Below are 17,969 nucleotides of genomic sequence, written 5' to 3' on the forward strand. Positions count from 1 at the left end.
ATCTACCTGGTATGTCAAAAATAAATAGAGACAGTAGATCTAGCTGGTCTGTCATAATATAATAGAGACAGTAGATCTAGCTGATCTGTCATAATATAATAGAGACATAGAGACAGTAGATCTAGCTGGTCTGTCATAATATAATAGAGACAGTAGATCTAGCTGGTCTGTCATAATATAATAGAGACAGTAGATCTAGCTGGTCTGTCATTATATAATAGAGACAGTATATCTACCTGGTCTGTCATAATATAATAGAGACAGTAGATCTAGCTGGTCTGTCATAATATAATAGAGACAGTAGATCTAGCTGGTCTGTCATAATATAATAGAGACAGTAGATCTAGCTGGTCTGTCATAATATAATAGAGACAGTAGATCTAGCTGGTCTGTCATAATATAATAGAGACATAGAGACAGTAGATCTAGCTGGTCTGACATAATATAATAGAGACATAGATACAGTAGATCTAGCTGGTCTGTCATAATATAATAGAGACATAGAGACAGTAGATCTAGCTGGTCTGTCATAATATAATAGAGACATTAGATCTAGCTGGTCTATCGTGTTATAATAGAGACAGCAGATCTAGCTGGTCTGTCATAATATGATAGACACATAGAGACAGTAGATCTAGCTGGTCTGTTATATTATAATAGAGACAGTAGATCCAACTGGTCTATCATATTATCATAGAGACAGTAGATCTAGCTGGTCTGTCACAATATAATAGAGACAGTAGATCTAGCTGGTCTGTCATAATATAATAGAGACAGTAGATCTAGCTGGTCTGTCATAATATAATAGAGACAGTAGATCTAGCTGGTCTGTCATAATATAATAGAGACAGTAGATCTAGCTGGTCTGTCATAATATAATAGAGACAGTATATCTAGCTGGTCCTGGTCTGTCATAATATAATAGAGACAGTAGATCTAGCTGGTCTGTCATAATATAATAGAGACAGTAGATCTAGCTGGTCTGTCATAATATAATAGAGACAGTAGATCTAGCTGGTCTGTCATAATATAATAGAGACAGTAGATCTAGCTGGTCTGTCATAATATAATAGAGACATAGAGACAGTAGATCTAGCTGGTCTGTCATTATATAATAGAGACAGTAGATCTAGCTGGTCTGTCATATATATAATAGACTGTCATAATACATAGAGACAGTAGATCTAGCTGGTCTGTCATAATATAATAGAGACAGTAGATCTAGCTGGTCTGTCATAATATAATAGAGACAGTAGATCTAGCTGGTCTGTCATAATATAATAGAGACAGTAGATCTAGCTGGTCTGTCATAATATAATAGAGACAGTAGATCTAGCTGGTCTGTCAAATTAGAATAGAGACAGTAGATCTAGCTGGTCTGTCATATATAATAGAGACAGTAGATCTAGCTGGTCTGTCATAATATAATAGAGATAGAGACAGTAGATCTAGCTGGTCTGTCATAATATAATAGAGACAGTAGATCTAGCTGGTCTGTCATAATATAATAGAGACAGTAGATCTAGCTGGTCTGTCATAGTATAATAGAGACAGTAGATCTAGCTGGTCTGTCATAATATAATAGAATAGAGACAGTAGATCGAGCTGGTCTGTCATGGTATAATAGAGCCAGTAGATCTAGCTGGTCTGTCATAATATAATAGAGATTGTAGATCTAGCTGGTCCGTCATAGTACAATAGAGACAGTAGATCTAGCTGGTCTGTCATAATATAATAGAGACATAGAGACAGTAGATCTAGCTGGTCTGTCATAATATAATAAAGGCAGTAGATCTAGCTGGTTTGTCATAATATAATAGAGACAGTAGATCTAGCTGGTCTGTCAAATTAGAATAGAGACAGTAGATCTAGCTGGTCTGTCATAGTATAATAGAGCCAGTAGATCTAGCTGGTCTGTCATAATATAATAGAGACAGTAGATCTACCTGGTCTGTCAAAAAATATAATAGAGACAGTAGATCTGGCTGGTCTGTCATAATATAATATAGACAGTATATCTATCTGGTCTGTCATAATATAATAGAGACAGTAGATCTAGCTGGTCTGTCATAATATAATAGAGACAGTAGATCTAGCTGGTCTGTCATAATATAATACATAGAGACAGTAAATCTTGCTGGTCTGTCATAATATAATAGAGACAGTAGATCTAGCTGGTCTGTCATAATATAATAGAGATAGAGACATAATAGAGACAGTAGATCTGGCTGGTCTGTCATAATATAATAGAGATTGTAGATCTAGCTGGTCCGTCATAGTACAATAGAGACAGTAGATCTTGCTGGTCTGTCATAATATAATAGAGACATAGAGACAGTAGATCTAGCTGGTCTGTCATAATATAATAGAGACAGTAGATCTAGCTGGTCTGTCAAATTAGAATAGAGACAGTAGATCTAGCTGGTCTGTCATAGTATAATAGAGCCAGTAGATCTAGCTGGTCTGTCAAAATATAACAGAGACAGTAGATCCAGCTGGTCTGTCATAATATAATAGCGACAGTATGATGGGGTCCAGTTCGGGTCCAGTTTGGGTTCGGGTCCAGTTCATATAGAGTTAAATATTTTGTAGAAATGGAACATCCAAGTCATGTTTCTATTCCTGTAGTAATGCTGTAGTCAGGGTGATGTTGGTAGATAGCTCCTGTGGACACTCTGGACTCTTTAGTGCTGACTAATAGCTCTATTTACCCCTGAGGTCATCTAGTGTGTGTGTGTGTGTGTGTGTGTGTGTGTGTGTGTGTGTGTGTGTGGTGTGTGTGTGTGTGCAGACCCTCTCTTGAATATAGAGGAAAGGGCAGCGTGCGTACACACACACACAAACAAACACACACACACTGACCCACACACACACACATACAGACACACACTGACCCACACACACGCACACATGTTGACCTCTTACACAAATAGACAATAACACAAATATGAAAGCATGCAGACAGAGATGGGGACAGATGTATCATTGGGTCAGGGGACGTGGCGGTGTGTGCGGGTGTGTATGAGTTTTACTGGGTGTGGGTGTGCGAGCATGTCTGTTTATTGGTGGCTGTGAGCCTGTGTCTGGGTTTGTGTGAGTTCAGAGGTGGTGGTTAAAACTCCTGTCACAGTGATAACGTGTCAAATGCCAGCGGGTGCAGACAGAGACACACAGAGACAGAGAAACCAACGACCGACACTCATCTCTCTTGTCTTCTCTCTCGCTCTCTCTCTCTCTCTCTCTTTCTTCTCTCTCAATCTCCATCTTTCGCAATCTCTCTCTCTCTCTCTCTTTCTCTTCTCTCTCAATCTCCATCTTTCACAATCTTCTCTCTCTTTTCTCTCTCTTTCTCTTCTCTCTCAATCTCCATCTTTCACAATCTTCTCTCTCTTTTCTCTCTCTCTCTCTTCTCTCTCTCTCTCTCTTTCTCTCAATCTCTTTCTCCTCTCTCTCACACACTTCTCTCTCAATCTCGCACTCAATCTATCCCTCTCTCTCTCTACTTTCTTTATGGAGAGTTACTCTCTCCTCCACAGTTCTTACCAGAGTTCTGTTCTTTTCTCCGGCTTCGGGAAGCTGCGCTCTGACAGGAGGCTGTGTGATGTTGTCTTGGAGACGGGAGGCATGTCCTTCCCATGTCACCGCGTCCTATTGGCCAGTTCCAGCCAGTATTTCTGGTGTTTGTTTGGTGAGAAGATGGAGGAGAGGATAGCTGCTAGCATTAGACTCCCGGCGCTAACTCCTGCAGGACTAGAGACTGTTCTGGACTTCCTGTACTCTGGATGGCTCAGCCTATCAGCTACCTCACTGCCCGTTGTTCTGGAGACTGCCAGGTACCTTCAGGTGGACACAGCTGTGTCGCTATGCGAGCGCTTCCTTAGCGACGGGCTGTCGCTGAGGACCTCATGTTTCTATGCCAACCTGGCTGAGCACCACTTCCTGCCTGACGCGCTGGCAGCCGCCAATCAAATCATCGCCATGGAGATGGCCACTTTGCTACGGGAGGACAGGGAGGGGCTTCTGGGGCTGAACGTCCAATCACTAACGGATGTGCTGGACAGGGATGAACTACCTGGTGTCAAGGAGGTGGAGCTACTGAAACTTGTGCTGGATTGGCTGGATGCTAACCAGCCTCTCCCATTGGTCCGCTGTAACCTGCTGCTCAGCCGACTCCGTTTTGGATTGGTTACTCCCTCTGACATCACAACAATAAGCCCTGCCCACACCAACATGAACACGCCCCTGATGAGGAGTAAGGTGACGCAGGCGCTGGAGTATCATTGGCTGGGCTCAGCTAGACCAATAAGACAGAGCCGACACTCCTCCCTCAGAGCAGCAGCCAACCACGTGCTCCTAGTGGGGGGTGGGCCCAGCACTGATTGGCCACAGCAGCAGGTGCTCACCTTCGACCTTAGAGACAGGAAGTGGTCATCATTGAGCGCTGGTCTCCCACGACGACTGAAGAACCACTGTGTGTGCTGCGTCGGGGGGTTCCTGTTTGTGATTGGAGGAGAAGAGGTGAAGGGCGGAGCAGAGGGCGGCGAAGGGAAGTCTGTTTCTATGATGACAACTAATTGTGTGTGGCGGTACGATCCTCGCTTTGCATGCTGGGAGGAAGCGGACCCCATGCTGGAGAGGAGATCCCAGTTCAGCTGCTGTGTTGTAGACCATGTCATCTACACTATAGGGGGAACACACACACACTCAGACACACACTCCTGCCTGGCCTCAGTGGAGTTCTATGACATGGCAGCAGGTCATTGGCGGAGAGGAATTTCTCTGCCCCGCCCCCTTTATGGCCATGCCTCGGTCACCCTGGGAACTGGAATCCTAATGTCTGGTGGTAGCCATGGCAACCAGGACCGTACACAGGTCAGTATCCAGGGGGGTAATCAGGGCAACTGTGAGGTCCTCTTCCTAAATATGGTTGCTAGGGGTGGAGTTTGGGAGAAGCGAGCACCGATGTCCATTGGCCGTTTCGGTCACCGCATGGCAACTGTTGCTGGATGTGTCTACGCGTTACTAGGAATGTACGAGCACTACTGCGATATTGAGCGATATGACTCACTCGCTGACCAGTGGACACGCCTTCGCCCAGTACTCATTGGCTCGTTCGACTACGGACTGGTGGCAACAGCAAATGGGAGGCTGCTGCTGTTCGGAGGCAGGAAATGGCGGGATGGACAGGAAGTGAGCGTAGCAGGTGTTCTAGAATATGACACAGAGAGAGACCGTTGGGCCGAGATCTGCCAGCTACACACTCCTCTGACTGGAACACAATGTGTTGTGATGGCTCTGTCAGACTAACACACATCTGACTGGAACACAATATACAGGGAGTAGAAAATAACATGGCTATATACAGGGAGTAGAAAATAACATGGTTATATACAGGAAGTAGAAAATAACATGGCTATATACAGGGAGTAGAAAATAACATGGTTATATACAGGAAGTAGAAAATAACATGGCTTATATACAGGAAGTAGAAAATAGCATGGCTATATACAGGAAGTAGAAAATACCATGGTTATATAAAGGAAGTAGAAAATAACATGGCTATATACAGGGAGTAGAAAATAACATGGCTATATACAGGTAGCAGAGAATAACATGGTTATATACAGGAAGTAGAACATAACATGACGATATACAGGAAGTAGAAAATAACATGGCTACAGTGGTTCTTCCTTTAAAAGTTGCGTTGTACTGCCACACAGCTTGAGGGCTGCTGCAGATTGCACTTTATTTAAGTTTCAGCCATTGTTGCCATTAAGGCTAGTTAGTATTAATGCTAGTTAATACTAGTTTGACCACCAGAGGGAATATTTGATAAGCATTTGACTGGACTAGAGATGTTTTTTTTTGTAAGAACATAGTATATGTGATTGATTTAGCTTAATTAATTTGATTAATATTAATGGTGTTTCTATTCCAAGAAAAATTAAAAACGAAACCCTCAGGGTTTCCATTAGGAAAATATGGCACTGTACAACGCTGTACTAAGTGACTGCGAGTGAAGAGGAAAATAATCCTAATATTTCTACACCCTAATTGTAGGCTAACCAATACCCAAACGGAGATTCAGTGAAAATTAAAATCTCATTGATTTACCAAGACCAGTCCCCATGCTCAGAGCAGCACAAAACGGTGCTGAAATAGTTGACCACACGCAGGTATAGCCATGTTCAAATCCTATCATAACAATTGGATGACTTTGTTCGAGTAAGAAACAATTTCTTGCCTTCATTAGACTACTTTATTCTGAAAAATTAATCTGTAAATCTGCCAAGCCTATAAGCAAAGATAAACTGGTCAAGGCCATCAAGACGTTTTGCCAGTGGTCGTGGATCTGGGGGGAAGTGCAACTAAAATGTACCTGAGATGTACTGTACAGTAGTGGAAATAAACATCTGTATTTTAAAAGTATTTTTTATTGTTATTTTATTATTGAAAGCATAAAGATGAACATATACTGTGTTAAACTTTAGAGTACTTAAGCATCGAATACATTGCAGGTTGGGTGGATTTTCACACCTACAGTGGCCGGGCTATTAAACTAATCGTGGATAACAGATCGGCTCTCGGAACTCATTCTGCTTCTTTCTTCAATATGCTTTAAATGTCACAAATAATTGAACCCAACATGAGCAGATAAACATGTCAAAACATGTATTCATTAAAGACCGTCAGAAAGAATGTTGGTACTTATTTGTTTTGATTCCAAAACCTTTTACGGGTGAATAATCCAATAATAATTGGTATGACACGGCTCTCTGAACTCATTAAGAGGCTTTTGGTTTCTCACCCTCTAAAACAGAAATAAATAATTCTAAACGGCTTTATTTACCATATGAAAATACTTGCAGATCAATTAATTCTAAATTAATATCTAAGGGGTTGTCACGCCCTGACCGTAGAGAGCTTTTTATGTGTCTATTTTTAAGTTGGTCAGGGTGTGATTTGGGTGGCATTCTATGCTCTTTTTCTATGTGTTTGTATTTCTTTGTTTTGGCCTGGTATGGTTCTCAATCAGGGACAGCTGTCGATCGTTGTCTCTGATTGAGAACCATACTTAGGTAGCCTCGTTGTCTCTGATTGAGAACCAGACTTAGGTAGCCTCGTTGTCTCTGATTGAGAACCATTTAGGCAGCCTGGTTGTCTCTGATTGAGAACCAGACTTAGGTAGCCTGGTTGTCTCTGATTGAGAACCATACTTAGGTAGCCTGGTTGTCTCTGATTGAGAACCAGACTTAGGTAGCCTGGTTGTCTCTGATTGAGAACCAGACTTAGGTAGCCTGGTTGTCTCTGATTGAGAACCAGACTTAGGTAGCCTGGTTGTCTCTGATTGAGAACCAGACTTAGGTAGCCTCGTTGTCTCTGATTGAGAACCATACTTAGGTAGCTTTTCCCCACAGGGGTTTTGTGGGTAGTTGTTTTCCGTATCAGTGTTTGCATCTTACGGGACTGTTTCTGTTTAATTTGTATTTAGTATTCAGTTCAATAAATAATATGAACACTTACCCAATGCACCTTGGTCCTCCACTCCTTCCAACAGCTGTTACAGGGGTGTTTTTTGTTAGGGCAAATCTGGTCTGTGAGAATATCTAAGGGGCTTTTATATAATTACAAAGCAGGGTTAATAATAATAATAATCGTTGGATAACAGATCGGCTCTCGGAGCTCGCTAAGAGGTGGCTTGTATCTTCAATATGCTTTAAATGCCAAAATGTTACAAATAATGCTGACAAATCATCGCTGGACTCTCATTCCATTTCTTCTTCACGTCAACAAATAAGGACTCTGCGTTTCAGAAACTCACTTTATGTAGAGTGGCTACAGTACACTGTGGTAAATAAAGCCGTTTAGAATGATTTATTTCTGTTTTAGAGGGTGAGAAACCAAAAGCCCAATGTGCCTAATTTTAGAAAATTGTCAGTCCGATAGATCAGCGTTCTAACTTCCCTACATTGGTGTTTTGTTACATTTGTTACAGTTTGTGTGTTTATTTATTGGTGGAGACATTTTATTCTTCAATGCTTTGGCAGGTTCACACGACTTGCGTTCGCTGAACGCAACTAAACAGCACCTCACACTTGTAGATGACCTACTGGTGTATGTTCCAGAAACCGACACCCCTTGAAGGTGGGTGGTTCCTAAAACACAGAGGGGGATAATGATAGCCCATGCCCACGACGAGCCATGTGGAGGCCATCGGGGGGCTACATGTGAAACATTGTGACAAGTGGCCTCACATGGAACAATACGTGGCACAGTACGTGCGGGGTGTCTAGTTTGCTGCCAGTTTCAACCCTCCAAGCCACTTCACAGACCACCCCTGCAATGCAAGGGTGTGTCTTACCCCTGGAGCTCGATCCAGATTGACTGGGTCGGCCCATTTGCCAGGTCAGCCAGAGGCAACAAGTATCTCCTCAGAGTGACTTGCGCGTTCACAAAGTGGGTGGAGTGCCTGCCGGCAACCAATGACACAGTGAAAACCACTGCCGTTCTTTTGCTAAACCACGTTGTCAGTCGTTTCAGCCTGCCAGGAGAAACCGGGATCAGCGACAGAGGAACCCACTTTTCAGCAGCTGTAATGACCGAAATGTGGAGGCTTCTGGGAGTCAAAGCTAAACTCCACATCGCAGTTCGGGCAGGGTAGAAAGGAGCAACCAAAGAATCGTCAGAATCTTGAGGAAGTATGTGGCAGCCAAGGACAAAGATTGGGACCTCAAACTCCCATTGGTACTGATGGCGATCAGAGCCACACACAACAGGTCTACAGGAATAACACCCTTCGAGATGATGACGGGCCGGCAAATGACGCTTCCACTGCATCTCCTGTACCAACCGGGAGATGTCACCGCAGCCACCGCCTACACAGCTCATGAATACGTGACCGACCTGCGGAACCATCTCCAGACTACCTTTGCGTATGCTCAAGGACAGTTGGAAAGAAGTGCAGAAGGTGACAAGACCTATTACGACAAAAAGGCCTCACACCAGATGTTCGAGGTCGGGGATAAGGTGTGGTACTACATATACACCAAACCAGCGGGCGTCGCAACAAAGTTCCTGCCCCACTGGACGGGGCCACACGAGATTGTGTTGAAGCTATCACCTGTAGCTTACCAGATCAGAATCAGCAAAGATCGACAAAACGCCACATTAAAGTGGGTCCACCGGAACCAAATCAAGTTGTACCATGGGAATAGAAGGGGTGCTAGCCAGCACCAAATAGATAAAAACCTAGCAAAGTCAGAGGTACTAAGAAAATTCTTAAGAAAATTCTTAAGTACCCTCAGCTGATCCCTTGCAGGAGATCAGTACGTTGCACCTAATATCTCTTATTTGCTTCCCAGCTACCAGATATACATCTGTTGACACTATTGATATCGTCCTGTGCTGTACTGTTTCAAAATAAGAAAACCAGAAAAATAGTTGTCAAAACCATTTTTGTTTACAAAAACGAACAATTTAAATAATCCAATAATCTCTTATTATGCGTTTCTGTAGGATGGAGTTCCTTTGGCTGATCCTGACACTCTGCGCCCTAGTCAAAACCAACCCAGCAGACGTAATCATGAACGGACCCCCTACGGGAATCGTTATCCGCGACAACCCAGGACTCCTCATAACTAACTGCAGAGTACACACGCAGAGGGTGTACTGTAAGTGTCCGCCTAGATGCAGAGAATGTGTACCGCCAACACATTCCACCTACGGCCGGGGCTGACTGGGCCAGCCAGGCAATTAAGCACGCCCAGCTAGATACTGCCCATATGTTGGCCCAACTCCAAAAGTTCACAGTAACCCAGTCAGAACTAGCAGAGCCCAGGCGAGAGAAACGATTCGTCGGGGCGCTACTATCGATAGGGGCAGCCGTAGGGTCACTATTTGCCCTAGGTACCACTGCCGTCAACGCAGTCAGTCTAGCCACAGTCAAGAGGAATGTTAGGGAGATTACTGAAGAGATGCCACTTATCCAGCAGCAGATGAAGGCACAGGCCCTCAGGTTGCAACATGTGGGAAAGTCTCTCCAGGACACTATTCTGGTGGTCAACACACACTCTCCTGAACAAAACTATCCTGTCTGTAGGAAAGCTAACAGAGGTCATGAACCATGACTATGCCCATGTCCAATTGGTTCGATTGTTACTGGAGGATTTTCTCAGAGAAGTTAGCTCTTCTATGGATCACTTGGCCATGAATAGAATCCCCTCATATCTAGTGCCCCTCTCAATAGTGCACAACATATTGACCTCAGCTACTTAAACCACGATAAGGCCATTACAGTCACATTTGGCCTATAGTCTGGGGTCGGCCATCCCAATACACGTTGATGTTGATCGTAATGAAGTGGGATTTCTACTGACGCTGCCGGTTGTTGAACTGGAGAATATCTACAGATTGAAAACAGTTCTCAATGTAGCATTTTGGTGCGACTGTACCCACGTAAAGATTGCCACGCCCACCATTGTAGCTTACCAGGAAAACAACCCAGATTTCTAGCTCACCCCTAACCTGTTAATGTGTACTCTAACCAAATATGTCCACTACCTCTGTCCTAGCAAACTGTTTGTCAGGGATAACACTGAGCGTCTTTGTGGTATTAAAGCTATCACCAGCAAAGAACGCTGTAGAGCCAAACTAACAGCCAGGGATGAGGCCACCACCACACAAGTGGAGGTGGTAGGGAACAGATGGTTGGTCAACACACCGTTCGCGTCCACCACTATGACTTACGAACGCCATGACTCCATCACCCAATTGAACCTCCCCAACCAGACTGTTTTTGTTGAGGTACCAGGGGGGGTGATTATTCACATAGACGACCTCGCTCTATACCAGCTTCCCGACGACAGGATAGACACAGAGATTGAAATGCTGGACGCTTTTGCTAAACGTTCCCTTGAGTTACCACAAGCCATTCAAAACCAAATCCAGTACGAGGGACCCATGACTGTTGATCTTAGCGTACGGGATGAGGCACTTTTAGTTGACCTGACTGACTACAGACTGAAAGATTGGTCTGTCGCCCGCTCTTGCATGGTGCCGGACAGTATCCTGACTGTTACCATGATCCTTGGTCTTATTTCCCTTATATTTCCCTACTACGTACACAGGCACACACGTGCAATGGAAGACCTAATCAGGTCTTATACCAAGATCACCCGTGGGACGGTAGCGATTCCGATTTTTGGAAAGTTGGCAATAGATCCTGAAATCCCCTTAGGGGGCCCAGTCCCAGCCTCTTCTCCCGAACTCGTTAGGTCAGCACAGTAATGTGCCCAATGTAAGCTTTGGCCTTCAGGGGCCAAGTTTTTCCAAGCGCCCTAACTACCCACCTGCAAGTAGGATCACCCTAGACGTGACATTAGAGACAATGCCATGATAGTCACATATATAGAACATAGTCCAAATGAGATGATTAAGGTGTGGTAGACACATTTGTATACTTTTATGTTTTGATTCCATTAATTTCTGTTTCATTTCCTTTGACACTTAGGAAGCAGTAAAGCCCAATGCCACTCGTTTGGGGAGGAAATGTAATGATGTATTGCCTGAGTGTTGTGCATTATTAACGTCTGCCAAGTTACTGCCTAGGTCCACTAGCCAGAATACTATACTAAGTTCTAATCAATAGCGTATAATGTGTTTTGTCTATGTGTATCTTTTATCATAATTTTAGCTTTTTAGTAAATAAATATTAAACTAAGATTGGTGTGGTACGAACTCATTGGTGAGACCCGGGTCCGTGCAGATTCACGGGCTATACGTCGTTCAGAACAAGATTGGTAACTGGTCAATTAGCGGCTGTTATAATATCGATATTCTGATATTCTTGGAGTTAATTTGGGAAATAGAAACTCAATAAAAACTAGTTTTCCCATGGTGCCCCAGGTTAATGAGTTAATAACTGCTTGATTCAGTTAATCACGCAACTGGAAACTTTAATCATTCGATGAACAACAGTCGTCACATTAACTAATACAACGTCACGACATAAGAAATAAATGTTGTTGATTGCCATGGTGAATAATCCAATAACAATTGATAGGACACATAAAAGGAAACACCAAAGAGTTTACCGGAATCCCTAAATAAAATACTGGCAGATCAATAACATATCCTTGTACAGTAGTAGATCTAATTACATTTCTTGGATTATAAAATTAATATCTTTATACAATTATAATGGGTTAATAATACCTTAATATATTTGTAGGGGTTGATGCATTTTTTCGCAAATCTGGTTTTAGAGTATTTAAGCATTGCATTTCCAATAGGACTCAACTCTGATTGACCGCAACATCTACAGTGGTACAAATATATTATTGAATTCTTCAGGAAGGCTGCCTTTTCTAAAATGTTTGAGAGGAATGGAAGATTCGATATAGGCCGATAGTTTTTTATATTTTCTGGGTCAAGGTTTGGCTTTTTCAAGAGAGGCTTTATTACTGCCACTTTTAGTGAGTTTGGTACACATCCGGTGGATAGAGAGCCGTTTATTATGTTCATCATAGGAGGGCCAAGCACAGGAAACAGCTCTTTCAGTAGTTTAGTTGGAATAGGGTCCAGTATGCAACTTGAAGGTTTATAGGCCATGATTATTTTCATCGTTGTGTCAAGAGATATAGTACTAAAACACTTGAGCGTCTCTCTTGATCCTAGATCCTGGCAGAGTTGTGCAGACTCAGGACAACTGAGCTTTGAAGGAATACGCAGATTTAAAGAGGAGTCCGTAATTAGCTTTCTAATAATCATGATCTTTTCCTCAAAGAAGTTCATGAATTTATCACTGCTAAAGTGAAAGTCATCCTCTCTTGGGGAATGCTGCTTTTTAGTTAGCTTTGCCACAGTATCAAAAAGGAATTTCGGATTGTTCTTATTTTCATCAATTAAGTTAGAAAAATAGGATTGAGCAGCAGTAAGGGTTCTTCGGTACTGCACGGTACTGTCTTTCCAAGCTAGTCGGAAGACTTCCAGTTTGGTGTGGCGCAATTTCCGTTCCAATTTTATGGAAGCTTGCTTCAGAGCTCGGGTATTTTCTGTGTACCAGGGAGCTAGTTTCTTATGAGAAATGTTTTTAGTTTTTAGGGGTGCAACTGCATCTAGGGTATTGCGCAAGGTTAAATTGAGTTCCTCAGTTAGGTGGTTAACTGATTTTTGTCCTCTGGCGTCCTTGGGTAGACAGAGGGAATCTGGAAGGACATCAAGGAATCTTTTTGTTGTCTGTGAATTTATAGCACAACTTTTGATGTTCCTTGGTTGGGGTCTGAGAAGATTATTTATTGCAATTGCAAACGTAATAAAATGGTGGTCCGATAGTCCAGGATTATGAGGAAAAACGATGATGATGGCTCCAAAAGCCCTTTGGAGTGGGTCTGTGGACTTTTCCATGTGAATACCTAGGATAGGATAAGTAATCCTTCTCACCCCCTAAAAGATTTAGATGCACTATTGTAAAGTGGCTGTTCCACTGGATGTCATAAGGTGAATGCACCAATTTGTAAGTCGCTCTGGATAAGAGCATCTGCTAAATGACTTAAATGTAATGTAAATGTAATATTAAAGTCACCAAAGATTAGAATATTATCTGCTATGACTACAAGGTCCGATAGGAATTCAGAGAACTCAGTGAGGAACGCGGTATATGGCCCAGGAGGCCTGTAAACAGTAGCTATAAAAAGTGATTGAGTAGGCTGCATAGATTTCATGACTAGAAGCTCAAAAGACGAAAACGTCCTTTTTTTTTTGTGAATTGAAATTTGCTATCATAAATGTTAGCAACACCTCCGCCTTTGCGGGATGCACGGGGGATATGGTCACTAGTGTAGCCAGGAGGTGAGGCCTCATTTAACACAGTAAATTCATCAGGCTTAAGCCATGTTTCAGTCAGGCCAATCACATCAATATTATGATCAGTGATTAGTTCATTAACTATAATTGCCTTTGAAGTAAGGGATCTAACATCAAGTAGCCCTATTTTGAGATGTGAGGTATCATGATCTCTTTCAATAATGACAGGAATGGAGGAGGTCTTTATCCTAGTGAGATTGCTAAGGCGAACACCGCCATGTTTAGTTTTGCCCAACCTAGGTCGAGGCACAGACACGGTCTCAATGGTGATAGCTGAGCTGACTCCACTGACTGTGCTAGTGGCAGACTCCACTATGCTGGCAGGCTGGTTAACAGCCTGCTGCCTGGCCTGCACCTTATTTCATTGTGGAGCTAGAGGAGTTAGAGCCCTGTCTATGTTGGAAGATAAGACGAGAGCACCCCTCCAGCTAGGATGGAGTCCGTCACTCCACAGCAGGTCATGCTTGGTCCTGTGTGGGTGAGTCCCAGAAAGAGGGCCAATTATCTACAAATTCTATCTTTTGGGAGGGGCAGAAAACAGTTTTCAACCAGCGATTGAGTTGTGAGACTCTGCTGTAGAGCTCATCACTCCCCCTAACTGGGAGGGGGCCAGAGACAATTACTCGATGCCGACACATCTTTCTAGCTGATTTACACGCAGAAGCTAAGTGGGTGGGGTTATATCCTTCCTGTTTGGCCCTGTCCGGGGGTGTCCTCGGATGGGGCCACAGTGTCTCCTGACCCCTCCTGTCTCAGCCTCCAGTATTTATGCTGCAGTAGTTTATGTGTCGGGTGGCTTGGGTCAGTTTGTTATATCTGGAGTACTTCTCCTGTCCTATTCGGTGTCCTGTGTGAATTTAAGTGTGCTCTCTCTAATTCTCTCTTTCTCTCTTTCTTTCTCTCTCGGAGGACCTGAGCCCTAGGACCATGCATCAGGACTACCTGACATGATGACTCCTTGCTGTCCCCAGTCCACCTGGCCGTGCTGCTGCTCCAGTTTCATCTGTTCTGCCTTATTATTATTCGACCATGCTGGTCATTTATGAACATTTGAACATCTTGGCCATGTTCTGTTATAATCTCCACCCGGCACAGCCAGAAGAGGACTGGCCACCCCACATAGCCTGGTACCTCTCTAGGTTTCTTCCTAGGTTTTGGCCTTTCTAGGGAGTTTTTCCTAGCCACCATGCTTCTACACCTGCATTGCTTGCTGTTTGGGGTTTTAGGCTGGGTTTCTGCACAGCACTTTGAGATATCAGCTGATGTACGAAGGGCTATATAAATACATTTGATTTGATTTGATTTTGATTCTCGGTGAGCCAGGGTAGGCTGTACAAACTCACCACTAATAGTAAAAAGGTTACTGGGTGGTTGGGGGGTCTCAGTGGTGGCTGGCTGCCTAGCTAACTCCCCGATTTGCTCCATAATAGCCTTGAACCCTTGGTAGTGGCGTTCCGTCAGGGAACGAAGCCCTTCCAAAAGGTCCAACAGTAGCTCCTCATGCCTCCCAATGGTGGATCCTGCATGGAGACAGCAAGGTGGAGCTGGTCCAAGTCTGCTGTGTCTGTCATTGCCAGTTCGTACTATAAGGGCACAGGGCAAGACCCAGATGCAGACACGGGAGGCAGATGGTTTGAGTCACTGATATGTATCCCTGCCTGTGCCATTAAACCCCTACAACTCATCCAGAACGCCGCAGCCCGTCTGGTGTTCAACCTTCCCAAGTTCTCTCACGTCACCCCGCTCCTCCGCTCTCTCCACTGGCTTCCAGTTGAAGCTCGCATCCGCTACAAGACCATGGTGCTTGCCTACGGAGCTGTGAGGGGAACGGCACCTCAGTACCTCCAGGCTCTGATCAGGCCCTACACCCAAACAAGGGCACTGCGTTCATCCACCTCTGCCCTGCTCGCCTCCCTACCACTGAGGAAGTACAGTTCCCGCTCAGCCCAGTCAAAACTGTTCGCTGCTCTGGCCCCCCAATGGTGGAACAAACTCCCTCACGACGCCAGGACAGAGGAGTCAATCACCACCTTCCGGAGACACCTGAAACCCCACCTCTTTAAGGAATACCTAGGATAGGATAAAGTAATCCTTCTCACCCCCCTTAAAAGATTTAGATGCACTATTGTAAAGTGGCTGTTCCACTGGATGTCATAAGGTGAATGCACCAATTTGTAAGTCGCTCTGGATAAGAGCGTCTGCTAAATGACTTAAATGTAAATGTTAAATGTTATGTATTATAATCCAAGGAGCAGGCAAGAGAATGGTTGTAGACAGGTAAAAGATCATAAACAAGGTCACAGTCCAGGAGGTACAGAGTTACAGGCAGACTCGAGGTCAGGGCAGGCAGTATGGTCAGGCAGGCGCGTTCAGAGTCAAGGCAGGCAAGGGTCAAAACCGGGAGGAATATCAAAAAAAGAGATAAGAAAATGCAGGAGCATGGAAAACACATTGGTTGACTTTACAAGACAAGACGAACTGGCAACAGGCAAACGGGGAACACCGGAATAAATACACTAATGGGGGAAACACCTGGTGGTGAAACAGATCAGAGTGTAACAGAATACAGAATTTGTGGGTGATTGTCTCCTGTGTCAGTGTTTGTACCACACGGGACTGGTTTCGGGTTTTCACAGTTATTGTTTTGTAGTTTGTTCATGTATAGTTTCCTTCTTAAAAAACTTCAACCACGCCGCTTATTGGTCCGCCTCTCCTTCGACGGAAGAATCCCGTTACAGAATCACCCACCACAACAGGACCAAGTGGCGTGGTGACAGGCAGCGGCAGCAGGAGCAGTGCGAGGAGTACTGGACATGGGAGGATGTTTTGGATGGAAAAGGACCCTGGGCACAGCCTGGAGAATATCGCCACCCCAAAGAAGAGCTGGAGGTGCGAAGGCGGAGAGGCGCTGGTATGAGGAGGCAGCACGGCGGCGTGGATGGAAGCCCGAGAGTCAGCCCCAAAAATGTCTTGGGAGGAGGCACACAGGTAGGTCAGGTAGGAGACCTGCGCCAACTTCCTGTGCTTACCGGGGGGCTAGAGAGACCGGGTAGGCACCGTGTTATGCTGTGAAGCGCACGGTGTCCCCAGTGCGGGTGCATAGCCCGGTGCGGTACATACCAGCTCCGCGTATCGGCCGGACGAGAGTGGGCATCGATTCAAGTGCAATGAAGCCGGCTCTACGCATTTGGTTTCCAGTGCGTCTCCTTGGGCCGGCTTACATGGCACCAGCCTTGCGCATGGTGTCCCCGGTTCGCCTGCATAGCCCAGTGCGGGCTATTCCACCTCGCTGCACTGGCAGGGCGACCGGGAGCATTCAACCAGGTAGGGTTGGGCAGGCTCGGTGCTCAAGAGCTCCAGTGCGCCTGCACGGTCTGGTCTATCCGGTACCACCTCCACGCACCAGCCCTCCGGTGGCAGCCCCCCGCACCAGGCTGTCTCTCCGTCTCATCCCTACAGGTGCTCCCGCCTGTCCGGCGCTGCGGGAGTCTCAACATGGAAACATACAGGAAGTAGAAAATAACATGGCTATATACAGGGAGTAGAAATAACATGGTTATATACAGGGAGTAGAAATAACATGGTTATATACAGGAAGTAGAAAATAACATGGCTATATACAGGAAGTAGAAAATAACATGGCTATATACAGGAAGTAGAAAATAACATGGCTATATACAGGAAGTAGAAAATAACATGGTTATATACAGGGAGTAGAAATAACATGGTTATATACAGGAAGTAGAAAATAACATGGCTATATACAGGAAGTAGAAAATAACATGGCTATATACAGGAAGTAGAAAATAACATGGCTATATACAGGGAGTAGAAATAACATGGTTATATACAGGGAGTGGAAATAACATGGTTATATACAGGAAGTAGAAAATAACATGGCTATATACAGGAAGTAGAAAATAACATGGCTATATACAGGGAGTAGAAAATAAAATGGCTATATACAGGGAGTAGAAAATAACATGGCTATATACAGGAAGTAGAAAATAACATGGCTATATACAGGAAGTAGAAAATAACATGGCTATATACAGGGAGTAGAACATAACATGGCTATATACAGGAAGTAGAAAATAACATGGCTA

General features: G+C 44.2%; 1 protein-coding gene across 1 annotated transcript; it reads left to right on the forward strand.

The window, feature by feature from the left end:
* The first annotated feature begins 3,422 nt into the window (after positions 1 to 3,422).
* Positions 3,423 to 5,852, forward strand: LOC118379860 (kelch-like protein 34). Its single transcript, XM_035766864.2, has one exon. The coding sequence runs from the start codon at positions 3,511 to 3,513 to the stop codon at positions 5,305 to 5,307; it is 1,797 nt and encodes a 598-aa protein (XP_035622757.1). The 5' UTR covers positions 3,423 to 3,510; the 3' UTR covers positions 5,308 to 5,852.
* The last annotated feature ends 12,117 nt before the right edge of the window (positions 5,853 to 17,969 follow it).

The sequence above is a fragment of the Oncorhynchus keta genome, unplaced genomic scaffold (assembly GCF_023373465.1).
Source record: "Oncorhynchus keta strain PuntledgeMale-10-30-2019 unplaced genomic scaffold, Oket_V2 Un_scaffold_1004_pilon_pilon, whole genome shotgun sequence".
NCBI classification, from domain to species: Eukaryota; Metazoa; Chordata; class Actinopteri; order Salmoniformes; family Salmonidae; genus Oncorhynchus; species Oncorhynchus keta.

Excerpts from the sequence above, each read along its gene's own strand:
- LOC118379860 (XM_035766864.2), top strand. The coding sequence starts at position 3,511 with ATGGAGAGTTACTCTCTCCTCCACAGTTCTTACCAGAGTTCTGTTCTT.